The sequence below is a fragment of the Phoca vitulina genome, unplaced genomic scaffold (genome assembly GCF_004348235.1).
Source record: "Phoca vitulina isolate PV1807 unplaced genomic scaffold, GSC_HSeal_1.0 scaffold4, whole genome shotgun sequence".
Taxonomy (NCBI): Eukaryota; Metazoa; Chordata; class Mammalia; order Carnivora; family Phocidae; genus Phoca; species Phoca vitulina.
The window spans coordinates 72,759,870-72,785,317 of record NW_022589707.1 but is presented as its reverse complement, the minus strand read 5'-3'; the positions used below and the strand labels follow the sequence as shown (position 1 = coordinate 72,785,317).

General features: G+C 35.3%; 1 protein-coding gene across 2 annotated transcripts in view; it reads right to left on the bottom strand.

The window, feature by feature from the left end:
• The window catches only part of CACNA2D1 (calcium voltage-gated channel auxiliary subunit alpha2delta 1), a 491,057-nt gene that overhangs the window by 359,765 nt on the left and 105,844 nt on the right, over positions 1 to 25,448 (bottom strand). For both annotated transcript variants that reach the window (XM_032402277.1, XM_032402278.1), the window contains exon 3: positions 23,513 to 23,629. In XM_032402277.1, the coding sequence (XP_032258168.1) occupies positions 23,513 to 23,629 (117 nt within the window). The remainder of the gene's footprint in view (positions 1 to 23,512; positions 23,630 to 25,448) is intronic.

Here is a 25,448-nt window from a genome sequence, read left to right as displayed (position 1 = left end):
AGTTGAAGACTGCCTATTATATGCAAAGATCATTTTATATTTCAGGGTCTAGGATACTGGGTTTATTCACTTAAAAAAATCATATCGAATGCTTTACTCCATTCAGTAGTATGACAACAACCTTGATAATCAACATGACATAAATGTCTTCTGACAGCTAATATTGAATAAACATATTATCCCCCCCATTTAATTTGGGGGAAAGTCGGTTTGAAAGATAATCTGCCATTTGTTTTTTATAGGGAGCTTTATCTAAATAAAAGTGTAATACTCCTAATCTTATTGTAAAAACTGTAGCATAACAGAAAGAATGTGTAGTATTTAGTAGTAAACAAACCTCAAGCAAGGTCAACATTCATTTTCAAAAGAAATTAAAATGTAGAGAAGTTTTACTATAATTACATAATAAGGAGGGGCCCTATAAAAATATATATATTTCTAAGATACAGTGGCTACATTTATTCCCAAGATTACCTTTAGCTTTTTTAATCTAGCTGTGGGTTTCACTAATATCTGTGACTTATGGCTTTGTTCAGCTCATTCTATATAGCACCACCTCTCAGGAATGTATTTTATTTAAGGAGCTAGAGGCCAGTAATAAAGAATTTTGCATTATGACAGAAGGAGTAATAAGTAATCTTAAAAATAATTATGTATTCATTCACCATAAACAACCTTATTACCAAATGAGACCCAACCATAGTGTTCTACAATTACTCTTGTAGTATGGATATATCAGAAGGAGAATTTATTGCCAAAGGGTAGTTTTAATTAGAATCAAATAGGGTATAACTGAGGTTTAAATAAAAAAATTAAAAAAAACTTTCCTTCATAAATGCATTAAAAAAATTATTATGAAACGCATCACTAATTAGAAAATGTTATTCAAAAACCCTTCAATTTGATACAAAGAAGTATTTGCAGCTATTGCAGAACATAAATGTTAACCAGAATTACTAAATAACAGTTAGTACGAATTATTTAAATGCTCTAATAAGTAATAGTCCAAAGATCTATATCACATAAATATTTTCTATAAACTGGGAATCCAAGGACAATGTGGACATTCCCACAGGGACATTCCCATCTTTATATTCCTGTACTTATCAATATTTATTAAAGAAAAAGACTGTAATTATAGTTGCCACTAAAGGATAATACTAGTCACATTATCAAGTCCTCTGAGGTTCCACTGGTTTCCTTTTTTGCTTATGTATTTCAGGAGTTGTCAAAATCCAAGTTTTCCATTCATTTCTATAATACTCTTAACGTCTCGATGACAGTATCTTCTGTCCATATATAAAACTGGAAACCAGAACTCATGATTAGTTCCCTTTCTTTATTTTAAATTTCATATTTAAAGTTCAATCACACTATGGAATTTATTTAAAAGGAAAGTTCCCCCAAATGGTTTTTATAATAGCAAGTTAAAGTAGGCACCATTTAATTAATAAGTAAAAACAATGGCAAGGGCCAAATCATTTCTGCCTGACTTGGTGAACTGGAAAAAAATGATTTCTCTTGGGGCGCCTGGGTGGCTCAGTCCATTCAGAAGCCAACTCTTGACTTCAGCTCAGGTCATGATATCAGGGTCATGGGATCGAGCCCCACACCGGGCTCCGTGTTCAGCAGGGAGTCTGCCTGAGATTCTCTCCCACCCCCTGCTCTGTCCCTACCCCTGCTCATGTGTTCTCTCTCTCTAAACCAAATAAGTCTTTAAAAATAATAATAATAATAATTTCTCTCTGTATCATATAGACATGATATTAACATTAAAGAAAAAAACATAAAAGTTGATCTTATACCAAACTATGCTCAGTAGTTGTAGTTGTTTGTTCTTTTTATTTTGAAGGGGTATGTTAAAGTTGGTTCTCTTATTTTCTCATTCTTTTTGCATTTTTTTGTGTTCTCAGAAACAAGAGCAAGGATTTTTTCACGTAAAAAGTAAGAATACATCTATATGATTTCAATGTGTCCTCACTATTATTTCATTCAAAGTTTCGGTTTTATTATTATATGAGCAGCAATCAAATAAACGTGATGCAAATTCATTTCTAAAGCCCTAAATGAATAGGATTATAAAAAACTAAGAAGCATTATAAAGACCATTAAGGAAACAGAGCTATATTTTAATCAGTAAGCAACTTTTTACTCAGTAAATATTTATTAAACTGTCCCGGTACATCAGACACTATGTGAGGGAGGCAGACATAAAGAGTAAGAACTGAAATGGGCCTTTATGGACATTAGGGCTTAAAGAGACAATGAAATTAAAGAACAAAAACTTTAATAATTATCAATTTGTTATCACTGCTCTAAAGGTGATGTAGGAGTCTGTAACTCAGAAAAACAAATATGGGTGGGGTTTCTGATTCAAACAAGACAGTCAAACAGGGCCATTTTAATCAATTGACCTTTCACATTGACTCTAAGGAATGGAAGACAAAGCACTGACCTGGGAAAGGAAACAGAATATGCAAATACTCTGGGAAGCCTGGGTGGCTCAGTCGGTTAAGCATCTGCCTTCGGCTCAGGTCATGATCCCAGGGTCCTGGGATGGAGCCCCATGTTAGGGCTCCCTGCTCAGTGGGGAGTCTGCTTCTCCCTCTCCCTCTGCCCCTCCCCACGCTTGTGCTCCTGCATTCACGTGCTCTCTCTCTCTATCAAATATATAAATAAACTCTTTAAAAAAAAGAATATGCAAATACTCTTACATGAGAATGAAGATAAAGGCAGCCTAGGAACTGAAGCATTTTGAGAGGTCAAGAGAAATGAAATGAATCAGAGAAGAAAAGAAAAAACAGATCATATAAGGGCTGATAGGCCTTGATAGAAATACAGATTTCATTCTAAATGAGTAATATTTTATATAGAAGTAAATGGGAACTTGGAAAGCTCTTCTGTGATTTCCCATACAGATCATGTTGTCCACATAAAACAAAACTAGAAACACTAGTTCATACAGAACTAGAGTTTTATTCAGAATATGTGTGGAAAAAAAAGCATCAGTGTTTTGCTTTCTTTTGCTATCGTAAGTACGCAGGAAAGGCAATCTTTTTGCAGTAATTATTTCTATCTCCTTAAGTATGGATACTATCAACTTTTTTTTCTGCTAAGGTCAAGTCTTAAATGACAGTCAAAAATGTTATGGATATAATATGAATGTATAATATACTTTCTAAAATTAAAATATCCATTACATTCATATAATCTCTCTTTTGAAACAGAGCGAAAATATTTCAATATAGTAATAAGGAACTAGCATCTGGATTACTAATATTAATAATTATAAAAAATAGTTGATGGCAACTTCCAAATTTAAATTTTACAAAAAAAATAAGTTGATAAATAACATCCAAATTTAATCAATTTTACATTGCAATTTAAATTTACACAATGCAATTTCATTATTATTGCATAAAAGTTGAAAGGGTAGGAAAGTGAATAGCTAAAGGAAGGTTTGTTATGTGATTACTTTGTGATTACTTTGGTGAATATTTTCTAAGTTTAATGAATCTAAATATGCAAATATTTTATATGTACTACAAAATGTTACTTTTGTCCCAATCATACATAATGAAAAAACAGAGTTGCTAAGAGTAGCCTTATAGAGTTTTATTTATGTCCACTACTATATTAGATGACAAAAAAAATCTGGTATCTAATTTTCAAAAATTTCATATCCTAATTCTTAAGATTTTTTTTACATAAATGAGGAATGTTTGCATTAAATTGTGCTTGATAAATTATATACTTTTACATTCTACAATGAGAGTATGTTTAAAATTTCTTTCTAAAAAAAAGAATGTTCCATGGGCATACAAACTCTATGGGAAAGCAAAATCCTCATATAACTGTGCCCATTATTAAAACTCTAGATTTTCAGGGTTTTAGTAATTCATCTATATGATGAATATCATAAAGAATATTTTAATTAATGATAAAATTTTCATTTGTGTAGTTGCATATATTTTCAAATGATAATACCCAATGAAAAGTGGGTACACTCAAATGGTGGCACAAACTTTCAGAGCTCAATTCAAGGATAAGTAATAAAAAGATCTGAAATGTGCACACTCTCAGCTCTATGGTCTCTAATTTGTAAAATTTATTCATGGGAATCATCCAGGATTTGTGAAATGACTATCTACAAGGATATGTATCCCAGCATTACTTACTTACAGAGAAACATAAATCAAACCTAACTGTCTACTGAGAGGGGGCTGTTAAGTAAACTTTGTTATGGCCAAAAGATAGTTTAGACAAGCACAAAAAGCATGTTATAAATGAATAGGCAGTAATACAGGAAAATGCAGGAACTGTAGTGATATGTTAGGGAAATGATACAACAATTTTTAAGACACAAAGCATCAGTTGTTACCAGTTTCAAATGGCCCTAACTCTACCACTAATTAATCTTTTGATTTCAGTGGCGCAGTTGATTGAGTGTACAACACTTGGTTTCGGCTCAGGTCGTGACCTGAGGGTGGTGTGACTGAGCTCAGCACAGAGTCCGCTTGGGATTCTCTCTCCTTCTCCCACAGTCCCTCTGCCCCCATGTGTGCACGCACTTACTCTCTCTCTCAAATAAATATTTTTTTAAAAATCTTAGGATTTTGAAATATATATTTATCTGAGTTTCAGATAACTTCTGAAATGATAATTATGAAGATTAACTGAGATGATAAATTTGAAATATTTATAGCAAGAGTCTGATTCATGAATGTACATGCACACAAAATATGTTGGCATAACCTAACTTTTAAAGTAAATATTTTTATAGAAATAGTGCAATGATATACACCAAAAATGTAAATGATGGCTATCCAGATGATGATTTAAACTTTTTCTCATTCTCATATTTCTTATATCAAACATGTATATTTTGTAAATCAAACAATACATACTACTGTAAAATAATAAGTACTAAATAAAAAATAAAAGTATATTATATATTGTCAATGATGTCTACCAATTGTTTAAATACATTTTTTAAGTAAAATAATATTCTTTTCAACCAATTTTATTTATATCCCATGCTTTTATGAAAAAAATCATACCATTCTAAAAGAATCAGATGAATAAATAACCTTTAAGCCATTACATCTTCAATCTTAACATTTGGTTTCTTTTCTATCTGATTCTCAAAGTATCAAAGGTTGCTAATGCAGACAGGTAAATACTTTTGGTTTGCTTGATTTTATTTTTTTCTATTTGTTACATTTGCCATCTTGGCTTAACTAAAAATTGAAGAAAAAAATAAAAGTTATATTTGTCTTCATTAATTTTTTACAGACACTAAAGGAATTATACTTGTGTTCAAAATGCTAAAAGCATTTATTCTTCCAGTCAGCTGTATGTGCTGGGTCATTAGACAATGTGAGAAAGCCAGAGAATGCTGTTTTCATCCAAATCTTCTGAATACCAAGATAATGAGACTTCTGGCAAAAATCAGTCTTCTTAGTTGTTCCCGTAGTCAGCATACCAAATAATGTAGTGAATATCAACAACATGTAGGAAACATTGCAAGGAAATTTAACATTACTGAGGTGTGCTATTGGCGATCTTACAGCTCCCGAGACAAATATTTTGTTAAACTTTTGCATGTCACCTTTTCCTTTAAAAAATATTAGAACCTTACTTAATTTACTTGATTCATATTTGCATAAGAAATAATCATCTATTTTGTTTTACTTTTTTTTTTTAAAGATTTTACTTATTTATTTGACAGAGAGAGAGAGACACAGCGAAAGAGGGAACACAAGCAGGGGGAGTGGGAGAGGGAGAAGCCGGCTTCCCGCGGAGCAGGGAGCCCCATGCGGGGCTCGATCCCAGGACCCTGGGATCATGACCTGAGCTGAAGGCAGACGCTTAACGACTGAGCCACCCAGGCGCCCCATTTTGTTTTCCAACTTTAAAGAGCAGGCCTTCTCTCCTGACTCAAATGTCCAATTGCCTCAGCAGCAGTAATAATGGTATTTTAATATGGTACAGAAATGCATGAGATAAACTTATCCAGCATTACACCTGTGATAATGTGAAGACTCAAAGCAAGTATAAGTGGTAACAATGGCTTCCGCACCTTGTACTTCACTATTCTACTTCATATTACACTGTGGGGGGAAAAAAGGACAAATAGCTTTTTCTCTCTCTTGTTCTGGATTTTTAAGCCTATCACCCTCCTATATAAAAGAGTTAGTTGGGGTTCTTTTTAAATAAGCTCTTATGCCCAATTTGGGGCTTGAACTCATGACCCCGAGATCAAGAGTCGAATGCTCTACCAACTGAGCCAGGCAGACACCCCTCATTGAATTTTAATTAATCACTGATTATGCTTTGCAAATACTGGATAATACTATTAAGTCTAAAAATTTCAGATTAATGCCACCAGGTGAGAGGTATTTTTAAAAATATATTATTTGTTTTGTGGTATGGGAATACCAGGGTCAGAGAAAGTAAACAGAGACTCTCAAAAATCAAAAACCTCGTATGTACTTTACTTAACAAATGACTATTTTCTAGGACAGAACAATTCAAGTTTTGTCTCTCACTGAGGTCTGTTGATTTGTGTTTGTATATATTCTCAATAATTCAATAATTTCCTTTCATTACTAGCTGTCTTTATAAACATGAGTCAAACTATTGATTCTCTGATCAAAACTGGGGGAAAAAATAATATCCAATATCTTCATCACTTCAGTTTCTACCTCCAATTCCTCTTTCTCTCACCACCCCAATTTATCATAAAGAGAAAAATCTGGCTCCCTGCAAGGAGACAGGCCTATAGTATTTTCGCCCCTCTCTAATAATGAGAAGTAAATATAATGGAATGGGTTTGTTATCTGAAGCATTAGGAGAGAACTAAAGTGCCTGAATCAGGATTTAATACGTAAATCAAAACACTTCATTCCATAATACTTGAGCAGGTAACACTACAAGTGAATCCGAAAAGGATATACCCACGTCACTGAGGGCACAGGGGGCAGACTCCAGTCTTTGGTTCATAGGAGCTGAATATTATCCACTTTTTAAACATCAGCTGTACCATACATACGATCTTGCATTTATATAAGCTATCAAGAGTCTTTTGGAGCTCATTCCTTCTTAAAATGTATACATTATTTTCCTTTTTAAACACTGTCACTAAATGGGGAAGCAGGAAATTACTATTGTCACACAAACACAACAAAAATGTACGCTGCCAGCTCCCTCTGTAATGGACACCTACTTATGTGGCAATAAAACACCGGCAGATCATAGGGATAATTCCCATGTGTGTGCGGCTGAGAGGAAAAGTATGGCCTGCCTTGACAGGAACTGCCTTTAAGTCTTTAAACTGTCCTCCTTCCAGTATTTAGTCAGTGTGCCTTCTACGCAGCTGAGAAATGCTGTTTCAAATCACTGAGCATGTCTGAAATACTTCAGGGAGAGCAGCTGAGGATCCTTGCGGTAACTAAAACACGGTAACTTTTTCTTGGGCGGGCATTAGGTACCAATCCTGCTTCTTAATATGCTGATTTAGCTTCCAACAGCGATGGGGCAATGGGTGTGAAATGTCAGCTAAGAACTAGCCACTACCATTTAGTGAAGAGAAATTTGATCATGGAAGTGCAGCAACATTAAGCAGGCCTCATTTTCCTGGCCAGAAGACAGGCAGACATCTGACATCACTGAAATCAAAGAAAGAGCTATCCCCCTCCAAATTCCCAAAAGATAACATCATTCTCATTACTATAAAGCTCCAGTAAACAATTTGAGGGCAAAAGAATAACAGTGAATACATTAAACATCTAGAACTTTTATGAGGCATAAAAATTCTAAGAGAGTCATCACAAGTTCTTTGTATTCTAAAGAAATTCAGCTGGTCTCCATGTTTTATCTTTCCCACTCCTATGATGCCCCTCTCTCTCTTTTTCTCTCTCTCCCTCTCTCCACATACCCATCTATTTTAAAGATAAACTGTCACATGCAGTGCCTCATCTGGATGTGTCTGGAGTCTCTGAAGCTTGACCACTCTAACTTCCCCTACAAATGGAACTTAAGAGTTTATTTGCAGCTTCTAGCAGGGAATCACAGCTACTAAGATACCCCTCACTGAAGACTGAACCTCCTCTTTCCAGGAAGGTTGTCCTCTTTGGCCCAGCATGCAGCTTCAGGAGGGGTATACCCCGAGAGAGAGCCGTGAGGGGGGGAAGGGCACACCACCAGCCAACCAGATCAGCCAAATCAACCCTGGTGATCAGTGGGGTGACAAATGTTGGAGCCAGATCTCCCTCACATCCAACTGCTCACTCTCTGTAATTAAATGTTGGTCACTTTAAGTGTATCTTAACTTTAGAATTGCAAGTGATCCACTTAGCTCTGCGTCTTTGCTTATAACCGACCAGTGCTTTAGGAGTTAGTAAAATTTACTTATTGAAATGTCAACTGGTTAGATGAGAGTAATTATCTGCATGGTATTTAAGCACAAGTTTAGAAATAAGAACAATTCTAATCATTTTTTATCTTTTACCACAACTGTATATGTTGTAATATCTAGACCAGAGTTTCCCTAAACCACTCCCAGAATATATTCATTTATGGGCATAAAAGTCCCAGCATAGTATGTGGCTTATAGATACTCTTAAATGGCTCATTTTCCCATATAAGCCCAAGTAATTACACTGAGCTTAATAAAAAAAAAAAAAAATAGGATTTTGTGATCTCTGTCTCCATCAGCCGACACCCACATATTTTTACATAAGTACTAAAGAACAAGAGTAGAAAAAAGAGTTGGAGAAGGAGAGAGGAGGAAAAAGAGAAGAAATTATTAAATGGAATAATACATGTAAAATACTCTGCAGAGTATCTGACACATAGTAAGTCAAGGCAGGATGAGGAGAAATGCTGCTATAAAGCTTGGGAGTTAAATGGATCTGGATTCAAATCCTTGGGCAAAATATCTCCATAAAATAGGGATTATGTTAACACCAAGTACGAAAGTATGTTGTAAGGATTAAATAAGTAAATGCAAATAAAGTCCTTAGCACAGTGCCTAGTATACAATTAGCACTTAATAAATTATTGTTATTACTATTATCCTTCTATTTAAAGTGTTATGTAAGGTATTTGTTATTTTTGGAACATTGTAATATTTGAATTTAAAAATGTCATCACTCTCTACTGAGAGATTGTGGGGATTAATTTCATCTCAATGGATACAATTAGCCAAAATATGGTTACTAAATAAAGGCAAGAGAAATTTTGATCTTCTAAGTTTAAACAAGCCCATTCGAGAGGGGAAAGTTGATGTGTGCAAAGTCATTTAATGACAATGGACATTTCTGCAAAAGTCAAACTCATTACGATTAACTATAAGCAAAAATGGCTATTGCTCATCCACGTTGTAAAGAAGTCTTCTGAGCACCTAAATATCATACTAGATGATTTAATTCTCCTCCTTTTTAAGAGGTCACATTATGTTGTTGTACAGGAGGGGAAAATGGCATGGGCAGTAATGTACAGGGCAATAAATTCTCTGTAAGCCCTCTTGTAGAAAATGAGTCATTATGACGTGTTCCTGGACTTTGGAGTCAGCTGACCTGGAATTTCTGAGAAAAGACGGTGTAAACAATCAGAAGCGATTGGATGGTCAGGCAACAAGAGACCAACATTTATAAGAGCAACTGCAATTGGGGAGTAATGAGTCCTGGGACCAAATGAATGAATTAGCCACAGAAGGCACAGTCTTCCGTAACTAACACCTCGGCTGTCAAGACACAACTTGGTTTTTGCTCTTAACTGGGCCTCGATGGTGTCAGTCGCCCTGGAATACAAGGTCTGATGGCTCATGCACAGTGTGGCATGCTGGCTCCCTGCCTGTGGCTGAGATCATGCTGGCGAGATAGAGCAGATGAGCTGGTATGTGTAATCAGCAACTGCAGCTCTTAGACTGAGTATTTTTTTTTTAAATAAATCTGGAAGACAGATGTTTGCCCCAGCCAGCCTGTTAATTTTTCACTGATTATGTTGCCAACAACAAAGGCGCTAATCTGTAGAGAACAGTATGAGTTTCTGACATTATTATAATAATTAAAAATATATCTATCATTTAAAATTAATTCCTGTTTTAGGAACCGTATTTAACTTATTATACAGGGCCAAAGGCAACCTTGTCACTCCCACCTGAGTCTACCAGAAGCCCTGCTATTTAAAAACAAATATAAAAAAGGGGACGAAGGAATGAGTAGAAAGAATAAAGATTTCTATTTCCTTAAAAGAAAAGTATAAATGCCCCATCTGTTTTTTGACTCAACCATTTATATGACTTAATTCTAGTAAAATAAAAATCAAACATTTTTCCATATATAAAGATGTGCTATAAATAGTATTAGTATTGTCTATATGAAAAATATAGAAACAGTGTCTCTCAATAGGAGACTGGCTAAATAAACAATATATTAATATAATTAAAATACTACAAAGCTATTGAAAATAATTAAATGCATTTAGTATCCAGGGACATAAACATCTCCATGAAATATTGGTAAATAACACACACACACACACTATGGCCTTAAAGGGTAATCACCAAACTGTAAAAAAAAAAAAAAAAAAAAAAAAGTCATTTACTCTAGTGGACTCTTAAGAGAATTTTTGTTTTCATCTTACACTATATTTTCATATAGTTTAAATTATTTACAACAAGGATATACTTGTATATTTACCAATATAAGTTTAAAATATATCAGAATCATCTAACATACATATCATCTACCATACAAGCCAGAGAGACTAAATAACGGCTCTTGCTGTTGGATCACAGGCAAATGAAAAATGGTTAACTTGCAATTGTACTGTGATTTTTTCTGAGTGCTCCCTTATAAATTACCATTTTCAATTCCGGCCTCTATGTTTTAAGGAAGTTGGAGAATAAATATTTGATAAGTTCCAGAATACAGTACAAAATGAAAAAGTAATAGGAAACATGTCCACATATAGAGGAAAGCTAAAGAAACCAGATTCCTTAGGTTACAGAGCTTAGCATATTAAAAGGCATAGGCTTTAAAGAGTCAGAGATACCTGGGTTTAAAACCTCTTCCACTTGGTACTCTTGAGTTAGATAGCTTTGGCCTTCTTAGGTAACACCTCTGATCTTCAGACAGATAATCTGAAGAAGATGTGTAAAGAATTTAAAACAATGCCCAGCAATAATGACCATTCAGCAAATAAAAATCATCATTATTTGCTAAGAACACTAAGCTAGGATGAGTCGATGGTCCCTACCACCCTCAACCCTCCCAACACACACACACAAACACAAAATGAGATACTCTTGTAAGGAGAAGGCCAATCGAAATTCAATGCACATAGAAAACAGAAAACAAAATAGCTTTAAATTAGACAAGGACATGGATGTTAGAAATAATTTCTTGAAAAACAAGCTAAGCAACTCTAACAGGGTATTACAACTGTGGAAGCTTCCTCACTAAAAATGTTTGAGAAAACAACAACACCCTCCCTAACCTTGGTGCCTTAGACATTCACCTGCCTGACAGGAGAAGGCCTAGAAAAATGAATTCCCCAAATTCCTTCAAGATTTATGGTTCTATGATATTTTAATTAAAATTAATAGGGCTTTCCATCATTCTAATGGTAGATTGTGTGAGGCGATTTTAAGGAAGGCACAGACAGCTGATCTTTGCAAATGCGGTTCTTGATTTTATAAGCTCTAAAAAATCATTGAGAATAGATTTTAAAAAAAAAACCTCATGTATGTAAAAAAAAAGAAAAGAAAGCTGGGCTGCCTATCTCATAAAGGGTTTCTTCTACCTGCATGTTACTCAGTAAAAGCTAGAAAATGAATTCACCAAAGAAGGTTTAGATTTTATGTAATTCTGCGAAAGGGTAATACAGGGTTCATGGATAAAAAGATAAAGTAGACATCACTGGATTTAAAAAAACAAAGTTAAGAACATTAAGGAATCAGACCACTACTGGAAGTTCAACTTTATAAAATGCTAAAATGGTGTTTACAGTAAACACTCCTTGATCAGACTTCCTTCAAATCTATGGCATGCTATGAAGTTCCATCTGCAGATTCTAGTACGTGAATCAAAGAGGGTGGCCTTAGATCAGCCCGGTTTCTCTAGATTTATTTTTATGCCAAACATCATACTAGCACATTTAAATCAGAGCAGTTCTATCATGCTGTTGGAACAAGTTTGTAATTTCATAAAACAAAAAGAGAAAGAAAAATGGAATTTTTTTTTTTTTGCCTCACTTTGAGATAATCTTCTAACAATCGCTATAGGTTTCATAAACTCCCAAGTCACCAGGTAAAGACTGATGACGATCATCCTAGGAACAGCACTGGACAAATCCCATGTCCAGTTCCAGTCCTACCACTAATCGCCTGTGTGCAAGGCTGGCCAGCTTCATGGGTGGGCCACCTGTGCAGTCGGATTGAGCCCTCTGCTCACTCAGGTGGACCCCACCAACTGGTATAACACTCTGGCTGCCGTCTTAAAATTCTTAATCACTTTTTAAGCAGGGCCTCACATTTTCATTTTTTACTGGGCCCCACAAATTACATAGTCATTCCTGCGTATATGAGCTTTGCAGGTCACTTCATGCATCAAATTCTCATTTCCTAAGTGCAGTCAACAAACCCAACACTCTTTTACACTAATTTTTTCAAGTGCCGCATTATTAGAGCACATATTGCCTTGTCAAGTGGTCAACAGAGTAAGGCTCTTACTGATACTTTAAATATTACTTTCGGATCCTAGGGAATTAAGGCAACTCAAGACTACGGAAATCACATTTCCAAAAGACGTTTCTTTTCCTATAAAGAGACTATAACTGTCGGCTGAAACCTTTCCTTGTTTGAACACCTTCCATTAAAAAATTAGGTGCACTATACCATTCATCGTGCTCTGCAAGTTAAAGGGATATTTGGCAACTACCTTTCTTTCAAAAGTGTCTTTGTTTAGACAGTCATTTAGTGAAGACACTACTTCATGGAATGAGGGAGGGAGAAAATACTCTCCCACGAAGCAATTTACAACAGAAAGTGTTGTTTCAAAACCCTTCACTGCTAACCTTTAAAGAATATATTAATCAGAACAGAATACGATAAAAATCAAACCACTGAGTGTGGTAGAGAGCAGCCTCACGGTCACGGGGCATATAGATCTGTTTCCCTCTTAGTGTCAGTTAAGAGGTCCTAAACACAGCCCTGGATGCTTCACCATCCCTTCTGTTTGGACCCAAATTCCTATCGTTATAATTACATTAGATTTAAAAACCCATAAAGATGCTCCTAAAGTGTGTAACCTGAGAGAGGAAATGTGATGGCATTGCTACAGATTTCCATTTGACACATTAACAAATGGCATCAAGAAATACAGGCATCTCCCATTTAAGCCAGTAATCTGCTTCAGAAAAATCTGATATTTTGAGTGGAAATTCTGATAGTCTATCACTTATTACGTTGAATGGAAACAAATCCATAGTGTATTGGTATCAATCCACACCCCCAACCAACTTTTGAAAACCTAAGTAAAACAGTACCATATGCACTTAGCAAATGCCCAAGTACAGTGAAAAATGTAAGAAACTCTTAGAGGAGTGTAAAGTGCTACAAACACTGCTTCCTGATGAAAAGATAAACAGGACCGTTAACAATCAGCCCTGCTTGGCCTCTCAGTGCCAACAGAAAGCATGCAGGGCTCCTTGGTTGGCACCTACACAGGATTCTGATGTGCTGCTAATTGCATTTGGAATGTAAATCAAGAATCTTCCCAGATATCACATTATTTAAAAAAAATACTGAGTTTGGAGGCTCTAAATATAAATAGTTGCCTTATAGGCATCAGCAAAAAATAAATAAATAAATAAATAAAACCAAGAAACAAAAATATCTTCCTGAGAAATTGGTCTACTCTGTGAAAATTGGATTTCAAAAATCAAGAGTCATTCTATTTCAAAAACATTAACTGGAAAGACATTCCGCAGGTTACTGCCTGTATTTTATTTAGTAGTGAAATTAATGTGCCTGTATTTTATTTAGTAGTGAAATTAATGTTTTAAGTATGTGTTAGATGCTACGGGGCAAACAAAAGAGATGAAGATGCTGACATTACGGTAGTTACATCCAAAGGTACCATGAGACCCCATTAAAGGCATAATGTCACCCTTACAGAGAAACTTAAACTGACTGGACAAATGACACGTAAATATATGTTGGCTAAGATTATTGAGACGTCATTGAGGTGAGAAATATGGTGCACAGAGCTAAAAGCTATGTAACCTAAAAACAAGAATTCAAGCCCAAATATCTCACTCTATGTAAGACTTGGTCAAGACCTTTAATTTTTCTGACTTTCAGTGAGTTTTCCAATGCACTGTGAAGATTAAACGAGTTAACATAGTAAGTTTTTAAACTAATTAGAGGCACACAGGAAACACCAAATATTTTGTAGATATACATAAATGGTTTTGAATTATTTGCCAAAATTTTTTAATTCTCTGAACTTTCCCTTTCTCATCTGTAAATGAAAACAATTATACCAACTTTGCAGAATATAAATTATGTTAGATATATATGGGAAGAGCCTAGCAAAGTGTTTGGACCTTAGCAGATATTCATTAAGTGCTAATTATTAATTTGCTCAGCACTATTAAAACTCTAAAAACTCTCACTCTTTTCCATCTAAGTAACCTGCTCACTCACTCATGCCTCAACCTTGCTATCACTAGAACTCTTAATTGCTCGAATTTCCATCATTTACCACAATTTCTTGTTTCTCCAATATTCCCTATAAACTTACACTTTATCCACATAAAAATGTCTACTCTCTTGAACTTGTCATTCTTGACCATCCTAGACCCTGGTTCATGATTTCAAATATTTCAACTACAGCCGACTAATTCTTTTAAGTATACACAATGTATTCTGCCAAGCTTCAACCCAAGATGGATTTGACAGTCCTATCAGCTAATACCACTCACATTGTGCCAAGCCTTGTTACAGAAAGCTAATTTGATTGTGCATATAACCATTAATATTGAAGGAGTGGGACTCTATATACATACACACATTCATACATACATACATTCATACATACCAGCAATGTTTTCCTCTCTTTCCTCTGCTTCTTTAAAATGAATTTTCTCTAGACATTCTTCCCTAAAACACACACAAAATCTTGAAAACACCTTCATGTAGACACCAGTTGGCTGGATATACATTTTAATTAAAGGTACCACATTTCACACTTCCTTTTGTAGACAGGGATTACCAAGTGAGATGGGCACAGAAATAACAGAATGGGACTTCTGGAAATCTTTTGAGCTACCTACGTCCAGATTTCTTGTTACATGGGAGAAAATAAACCTGCTATCTGTTTAAATCACCCGTTAGTTGGCTTGAGTATTAATCGTATTTGAACACAACTTTAATCCTAACATATTCCCTAACTTTTCCATTCAGCACTGTATATACAACTTTTATACCTAAAAACAATCTCAACTAATCAACTAAAATATCTAATCTAGGTTAAAAATTAAAAGTCTAAGCTTAGCTTAAAATTTATTGGTAGTCCCATTCTCAGCTTGGGACTGGTTCGGGCTGAGAAACTTCAGGAGTTTCAGGTTAAGGAGTGTGGGAGATTTCTATTTCCACTCTCTGAGCTTTTCCTCCTGATCCCCTCTGGACCCCGCTTACCAGCTCACAGGTGCTGATTTTAGCAACAGCACTATGAGAAGCTGGCAATGGACGGCCCTTTCTTGACTGTAATTACGTGTTGGTCTTCTCTGGGAGTGGCGAATGTTCAACACTGATTTGTTCCCCTCTTAGAGTGCTTTCCGCATTGTTTGAAGTGAGGCAGTTCATACGACTCCAATGCCACACTTGGCGAATGTTCAACACTGATTTGTTCCCCTCTTAGAGTGCTCTTTCCGCATTGTTTGAAGTGAGGCAGTTCATACAACTCCAATGCCACACTTCTGGCTACCATTTATAGCCCTACTCCTCAATTCCCATCCAGGAGGGCACATCTACCCTCTTTCTGCTAAACTGGCTTTGGCACTGGCAGGAAGCCCTACTGGATCAAGTCACAGACCAGCTCTGTCCCGTAAGGCCTACCTCTGCTGTGTGTGAGCTTACACCCAATGAAGCCACCTTTCATGGCTCAGCCACCAGGCCAGCATGTCTAGCCTCAGCACTTCATTTTTTAGCATTTGGAGGTATGTATCAAATCCAAATAAATAAAAGTAATCTCAGCTTTGCAAAACAAATAGTAGACTACCTGGTCCCCTTACCACTCAGTCAAAGGGATATTTATAAGCAATCGGAGTAATCCTCACAAAGACATTTATACTAACATTAAAGAGAAGAGTAAGCACACTTTTCTTCTGGGAACACAGAAATAGCACAACATTCCATACTTTTTCCAAAGTAATTTCTCTCATTCTCGTCAATCTGGATAAATTTATAACTGCAAGATAAATTTTGGACTAATGGTCAAAACACACACACACACACACACACACACATATTTCTGAAAGCTCTTTCAAATTCATATGCAGCTTAGGACCTCATTTTTAGAATATGAAGGTATTTTATGCCTTCTGTTTTTTCTCAATGTTAGGAAGGCCCTAGGTTTTATTTATCAGCCATTTCATTTACCCACAACAGACTCTTTTCACTTTTTCTTACTCTGATCTCCCAAGTCTTTAGCATGGTCCTGAGATCCCACAGCCCCTTCATTCTTTGTATAAAATATTAACTTCTACTTTACCAAGAGAGAAGTAGTCATCCAGTATGACTTTCAGATTTTCTGTATCTGCAAAGTCCTTATTCATATATAATATCCCTTTGGTCTCAAGTGAAAAATACCACTATCTTTTCAAAGATAAATCGCATGACTCTGATCTTCTCTGTGCCTGCTTTTTCGAAATCAATCTTCAACATTCAGACTTTTTTTCTTATTTTGTGATGTCATAGGTTCCTTCCCTTCTGTCTATAAACATGCTTATCTGCCCTCCATTCTCAAAAACAAACAGAAAAGAAAAATAGTCTTTAATAGTACTCCATGTTTCTCTTGCACTGTGCTACCAAATTTCATGAAAATACAAATTTCTTGACAATTTCTCACAACCTAATCACTTTTTACCAGTGTAGTCTTTATTCTATTCCAGTACATTTTAATGAATCTGTTCTCACACAAGTAAACCAGTGACTCCTAATACCCAAATACAATATGTTTTTTATTCTTCTTTGAGTCTATGAAGAATTTCACATTTCCTCCTGTATCTCTTTACCACTTCCCTGGGCCCAATTTTCTGAAATCTCTTCCTATACCTCCAAGTTAAAATCTCTAGAGATAAAGGCCAGGAATCTGCGTTTTAGCAAACCCTATAGGCATTTCTGACAAACATGAGAGAGACAGAACTATGGGTTTCGGAGCTAAAGAAACATTAAAAAAAAAAAAGAAAACAATTTGATTAAACAACAATAATCTAATCCTTCCAGAAGAAGGATCCTACTTCAAGAGTCACTGAAAACATTTGTCATTTTCTTCTTTTCATTATAATCATAAGCTCAATATCAAGGTTGAAAAAAGAGTTGGGCATATTATGGTATTTAAATATAATTTAATTATAATAAATTGGAGTAGTTTTAATTAAAGTTGCCAGGACACCAGAGGGAGACAGGATACACCATAATTGGAAAAGTGTCACTACAGAAATTCAGTTATTATAATCTTGATCCTATTTTCTTTAAGCAAAATGTCTGGAAACCTTCATTTACTCAGATCTCCTTGGCCGTGCAAGTTGATGAACTACAAGACCAGTGATTTCATTCACCTCCATCTTTCAGAAGGCACCACTAGAAGCTGGATCATTTTGCTGAAGAGCTTTCTCCCATGAACTATTCACGTACAGTTGCAGATTTTCAGCCTAGAGCAGGTTGGTAACAATGTTAAATGATTATTGTGGTTCTGGGTGGGGTTTTTTTGGAAGTTTTGGGGTCTTCTTCTGGAGGGGGTTGTTGCTTGCAAACACTCATTGATTGGAGTCTGTTTTAGAATAATTCAATAATGTCAGCAATTAATAATGTTAATATTGATTAATGTTAATAATCATCACATTGAGCCATTTTCTGAGACATAGATGTAACAAGTGCCAGAAAAATAGTCATTTAGCAGGTGATTTTGGAAATAAAATGGTTGAAATTAACTAATGATGTAATGTATGGTGATTAACATAACACAATAAAATTTTTTAAAAATGGTTGAAATTACTAGGGGCTTACAGGGGGAAAAAAACTGTAGACAGATATCCTAAAATTGAATTCCACCACTACCTCATGTTACCTGGACAAGACACTGGTCTTGTCTGAGTTTCCTCATTTATAAAACAAGAATAAGTAGATGTTTAATGTGCCTACTTCACAGGCTTTCTGTAAGAGCCTAATGAATATCAATCATCAGAAACATGTTTTTATATGGTCATAAAGACAAAACAAAACAAAAACACAACTATTTAAGTGCAAAACTCTGTTTTGCTTTTATAAAATACATAGTTTTAGGGCAAAGACAACTAAAACTTTTTATTTTGATTTCTCTTTCAGCTCTAGGCCTGGTTGAAGGAACAGATAAAAAGACCACAGCATAAAATGAGTGTGAATAAAATGTCAAAATCAATGCTGAAATTGAAAAAAAGAAAATCTTGGTGGGAATAGTTTAGAGTCAAACTACAAACAAATGCAAGATAAACAAAAAGCAATAAAATTAGTTTTAGATCAACAAGCTGTTGATTTAAAACGTAAGGTTCAAAACCATAAAATCTGTGTACATGCACGCATAATAAAATATATCGCAGATATTGAAAAGTAATCATTCCACTAAACAGAAGGAGGGCAGGAAAGAAAGAAGAAAGGAAGGAAGGGAGAAAAAAAAACTCCAGCTGTTCATTTTCTTTAAAAAAAAAAAAAAAAAAAAAAAACTGAATTATCAACCTAAACTGGCAATTTCTTCAGTAGATATGTGAGTAAACAACCAATTCAAGTTACTTCTTCATCTTAGGTTGCTAATCTTGATACTGTAGAAGAGTAGAGGTTTAAAATTTTCTCACATTCAAATAAAAAAGAAAAATTATTCAATACTGTATATTTTACTTCATTGAGTCATTTTTTGAAGATGGCTAATTGACATAGGAGTCATTTAAATAAATTCATAGCCTTCCAGAATATTCTATCAACTGGAATATCCAATTCTTTTTTTTTTTTTACTAATCCATTAAAGATTTTATTTATTTATTTTTTTCTATCTTAGGATTTTTTCCTTTTGTTTTTTAATTTAAATTCAATTAATTAACACATAATGTATTATTAGTTTGAGATAGAGTTCAGTGATTCATCAGTCTTATATAATAACCATTGTTCATTACATCACATGCCCTCCTTAATGTCCATCACCCAGTTACCCCATCCTGCCACCCCTTTCCCCTCCAGCAACCCTCAGTTTGTTTCCTATGGTTAAGAGTCTCTTACGGTTTGTCTCCCTCTCTGATTTCCTCTTGTTTCATTTTTCCTCCCTTCCCCTATGATCCCCTGTTTTGTTTCTTAAATTCCACAAATGAGTGAGGTCATATAATAATTGTCTTTCTCTGACTGACTTATTTCGCTTAGCATAATACCCTCTAGTTCCATCCACGTCATTGCAAATGGCAAGATTTCATTTTTTGATGGCTGAGTAGTATTCCATTGTACATATATACACTACATCTTCTTTATCCATTCATCTGTTGATGGACACCTAGGCTCTTTCCATAGTTTGGCTACTGTGGACATTGCTGCTATAAACATTGGGGTACAGGTGCCCCTCTGGATCACTACGTTTGTATTTTGAGTGGGTAAATACCTAGTAGTGCAATTCTTTTTCATTGTTATGTTAATCACCGTACATTACATCATTAGTTTTTGATATGGTGTTCCATGATTCACTGTTTGCGTATAACACCCAGTGCTCCATTCAGTACGTGCCCTCTTTAATACCCATCACCAGGCTAACCCATCCCCCTCCCCCTCCCCTCTAGAACCCTCAGTTTGTTTCTCAGAGTCCATAGTCCCTCATGGTTCGTCTCCTAGTAGTGCAATTCTTAATCAATCTGAATGAACAGTAATTTATAGCATACTCCCTAGCCTTCATTTCTTCCTCTTTATGATTATATACTTTTTTCAGGCCAAAGGATATATGTGTATAGTAGGTAAGAATGCAGATCTTAAAGTCAGACACACCTGAATTTGAATGCTCTTCCACTCTTGCTAATTCAAAGTATAGTTTTTACACCGGAAATATCAGTATCACCTGGGAGCTTATTAGAAATGTAGTATCTCTTGCCAGGTCCACTGAATAAGCTTGTACATTTTAACAAGAGCCACAGGTGAACTAACACTCATTAAAATTTAAGAAGCACTGACATACATTAGTTATTAGATAAATTTCCTTGAGCAAGTTAGAGGATTTCTCAAAGACCCAGTTTTCTCGTTGAAAAAATGACACTAATAATGATGTCAAGAGCTTAGCATTATTATGAGAAATAATTAGATAATGCTACTTAGTAAATACTCATAAGGTCTAACTGGTATTAAATCTTATCTACCTCAAATTTGTACATTCACGATTTCTTCCAGTATATTTACTTGTGGAATTACATTGGCATCCCACCCAGATAAATTAAGTTCTTTTAGTCAAGAAGTCACCCTGAGAATAAGCCTACAACAAAAATAGAAGTTAATTAATAATGCCATCTTGCATTCATTTACAGCACAATGTAGCACCTGTTTTTCAATTAGCCTCAAAACATTTCCCTTTGAAATAATGTGTTTTCTGTTTTTGTAGAGTCAAAAAAGTTAAATAAAGAATTTAGTCTGAAAACAAACATGACTCTTCCTCCCTGACATATAATCTAACTAATTCCACATTTAATTAGTCATTGTGATTTCTGTATTCTGCCATTCATACATTTAGGATAGTCACTGATCCCCCCATAGGACTCAAATAATGAACTAGGTGTCTAGACCTTCAATTCCAAATGATAAAAAAGAAAGTCTCAATAGACCCCATTTTAATCCAATTAAGGCAAGATACATCATATTTCATTCTGTGATCATTTTTCATGGGACTCTGATGTCCGGATTATCTACTTCTTACATTTGGAGGAAAAAGGTAAGCTGATAAAAATTAATAAAATTGGAATCCTTTTCCGTTGTCACTGAGTGAATATTAATCACTTAAGTAGAAAGTACATATCGTATTTTTATTAAACTTTTATTGAAAACACACTTTACGTTTGTAAATGATGTGTAAAAATGGTATTCACATACCCAAAATTGAAGAGAAGAATGCTTTGAATCTTTCAGTAATGAAAACTTATTTTACCATGGATAACTCATGTGTATATTTCTTAAAAATTAAATGTTTCAACTTCTGGCAATACGGCATTTCAAATAGTACAAAGAACTCTCCTTTTACGTTACAACAAGATCCTGGATATTTTAAGAAACATAAGGATTTATAAGTGCCAAAAAAGCAGGCAAAATATCTGAGTGCCAAGATATATATAAAATATAGTAAGCTAAAAATCTGAACTGTGAGTGATAAGTAAACAGGACATTCAGAGTTGTCCTGGGACAAATTCTTGTAACAGTGCTGTGATTTGTAGACTAAGAGAAGCTAAACATAAGGTCCAGCACTACATCTAACAAAAGATGTACAGAAACTTTACAAAGAAATTTTAAAATCTTATTGAATAGAATAAAAACTTGCTCAATGTCAAGAATAGAAGGACAAAATATCATAATGATATCAATCTTCCCAATTTGGTCTGAATCAATGCATTACCAATCAAAATCCCAGGAAAGATTTTCTTGGATAATGACATGCTGAATCTAAAACTTAGATTACATGTGAAGGTTCAAGAATACTCAAGATCCTTTTGAAGAATATGGTGAGCGACTGGGCCTGCCAGAGATCGAGCTTGATAACTGGAGCTCACTGGGGTAATGCAAGCTAATACATGGCCCCGGGAAAATTGGTTAGAAAAACATTTAATTTAAAGTGCAACCTAACACTAATACTGACATTAGTCGCAGGTAGATTAAATAAATCTGAAAGACACAGAACTTTTTAGAATAAAATATATAAGAAATGTTTACAATCTCAGGATAGGGAAGGATTTCTTAAAACACACACCCTGAAATACTAATAACTTTTTTTTTACTAATAACTTTTTTAAAAGGTGGCTGTGACTACATTAAAATTAAGAGCGTATTTTATCAAAATACACCATCAGGACAATGAAAAGACAAGTCACAAGCAAGACACAAAAAGATATTTGCATTACACAGAACTTAAATGAGTTACCATCAAGAATACATAAGCTACAAATCAATTTAAAAAATTAAAATGTGCAAAAGATATGAACAGATATTTCACTGAAGAAACAAAAATGATGAATGGATATAAAATAAGATGTCTGCCTCATTACTAAGAAGTAGAGGTTCTGCTTTACATCCATTTGATGGCCTACAATTAAGAAGTCTGACATGGCCATTTATTGGCCAGAATATGGATCAACGGGGACTCATATAAAGCTGGTGGAGGTATAAACTGATACAATTTTGGAAAACAATTTTCATACTTTGTGAGTAACCTACAGTCTATTAATTCTCCTATCATGTATATAACACCCTACAGGTATCCCTGCATTTATGTACCAGGAGACTTGTTCAAGAAAATTCAGCAGCAGTATTCATAGTAACACTCATCTGGAGATAATTCAAATAATAATTTGCCAACAGAGAATAAGTGAACCAATTGAGATATGTCTTCATAAAATAATGTTTAACTGTGAATAAGAGTGAATTAAAGCTACGTGCAAACACCCAGATAAATCACACACACGTAACGTTGAGGGAAGAAAGCAGGTCGCCGATGGTTACCTACACTACAACATGATTTTAATAAATCTGAAAAACAAGCAAACTAACAACCACCATGTTTCACAAAACATTTATGTGAGGTACATCTATTTTCAAAAAGAAAACAAATGAGTAACCAAATATCTAGCGTTTTGGCCACCTCTGACGGGAAGGCAGGGTGAGAGCAAAAGAGACGATTATAAAGGCAGCTTGAAGGTTGCTGGCAATTTGTGGGTTTTACGTTGTATCATAGATTTAAACATGATTAATATGCCCCATAACTTACATATGGATAAAGAGACGTATGTACCAATACACTGTTCCTATGTTATAAAATCATCTAACATAAAAAATAAACTAATAATTAGAAATACACTGATTATTTTGGGTTCCACAATTTAACTGAGATCTCTCACCTTTTATGAACACGTTACATGGACATCGTTTCCAAGGTAAAGGAAGCATACTAAAGAAAATAAAGTATGAAAAATAAACAAATAATGGGAAATAATAAAATGAGCAGATCCAATTTAAACTCACCACCAGAGCTTTAGATCTATTGCTTAGAAGTTTCTCAATATCCCTGGCTGCAATTTCCACCAGCTGCCGTGCATTATTTGGTTCCACAGTATACAAATCCTGATACTTCTCATAAATCTGCATGAAGAGAAAAGAAAATTAATAAGAATAATTGCTTATGTGGTTCATAAGTTCACGGTAGAATGTATTTTAAACCATAAACAATGATTGGAAAGACCCACTCTTTGCTTTCTTCATTTCGATCTTTTTGGAATTTGGATGTGTCAAAAATACATATGTGTAAATAAAAATTCACTAAAAGACCACCAGCTAGCCAAAACAGCATGCCATGTGAACAGGCTGTAAAATATCTTGTAGCACAATGATCTGTGTATGCAATTTTTTTAAAGGATTTTTTTTTTTAAGATTTTATTTATTTATCTGACAGAGAGAGAGTACGGGGGGCGGGGGGAGCGGCTGAGGGAAAGGGAGAAGCAGGCTCCCGCGGAGCAGGAAGCCCAATGTGGGGCTCGATCCCAGGACCCTGGGATCATGACCCGAGCCAAAGGCAGACGCTTAACCGACTGAGTCACACGGGCACCCCTGTGTATGCAATTTGTGACTTGAAATTGTACCTCCCTGAATTCAAAACCTGGTATTAACTGCCATCGGGTTTTTTTGTGTTTTTTTTTTTATTTTAAAAGAAAGGCCATGCTAGAAAACAGTAGGACGGAAGCATGGTAGGTCAGACTTGTGCAGTGAACCAAGGTAGGAGGAAGGGGAAAGAGCAAAGATGTATTGAAGGATACTTCCCATGGTTATCCCTAGCTACAACCACTGAGATTAAAGCGTATGCTGCTAAACCTTATGAAGAGAGGGAGAGGGAGAGAGAGAAAAGAGAGGGGCAGGGAGAGAGGGAGAGGGAGAGCAAGAGAAAAAGAGAGAATGAAGCCCCTGCTAAGGTTCATCCATGTAACACAGAGAGCTTTATGACACAGAGGGGTTGAAGGTCACTGAGGTCTACATTAAAGTTCGGTTCAATAAATCTGTAATAGTGTAAATATTTTTCATTAGCAAACTGAATCTTTGGGGTTTTGTTTTCTTTGAATCACTGAATCAAACTATGCTGAAAGTAAGCTGGGCAGCAAAAGAAGCCTATAATTTTGCCTCACATCAGTGTCTACAGAAGGATTTCCCTGGAGTGGCATCAGATGCACCCGTTTTGCAGAGCCCGCACACTCCTGGTGGGGGGGGGGGGGAGGGAAGAATTAAAGAATGTGGGGTGAGGGGAAAGAGCAACCATGCTTGTGGCTACAGGGCTGAGCCGAGTAGGAAATCCCTTATGCATCCAACAGATGGGTTGCACATGCATGACTAAACCATCTTTGAAAGCCAGGGCCTGGCAGGTTTTTACCGTCTTTGGAGAAGTGAATCCAGGCACATGCAGGAACCAGTTTAACCCTGCTTTTTCTGGCAGAACTCCAGCTTTCTGCAATACTACCAACAGGTCCTACAGCCCGGTTCCAGCTGACCACGGACGCTTCTGGTAAACACTAGTTTCAAATATACACAGATGCATATGCTACCATTTTTTGTAACCGGACATGTTAGGTTTACATGAAGTTTTCATTTTTTTAAGTGACTCAAAATTAATCATTTTAAACGATTTAAATCAAGCTTTGACTCCTAAATTTTTTTGACTTATTCAAACTATGAGGTTTTTCTCATAGTCTAAATTTTGACCCTGTAGGTTTATCATCCCAACTATTCAAGGCACGGTCATCTAGTCATATAAAATCCCCATATTCAGTTTTATTTGGGATTCCTGTGTATTACTGGATTGCTTACACTTTCTGCTGAGGGGCAGATTATTGAGTCCTATTTTAAAGACCAGGTTGTCCATGAACAACTCCATCCAGCCCAAGGCTCTCTCTTTCATTTTAGCCTAAGATGACAT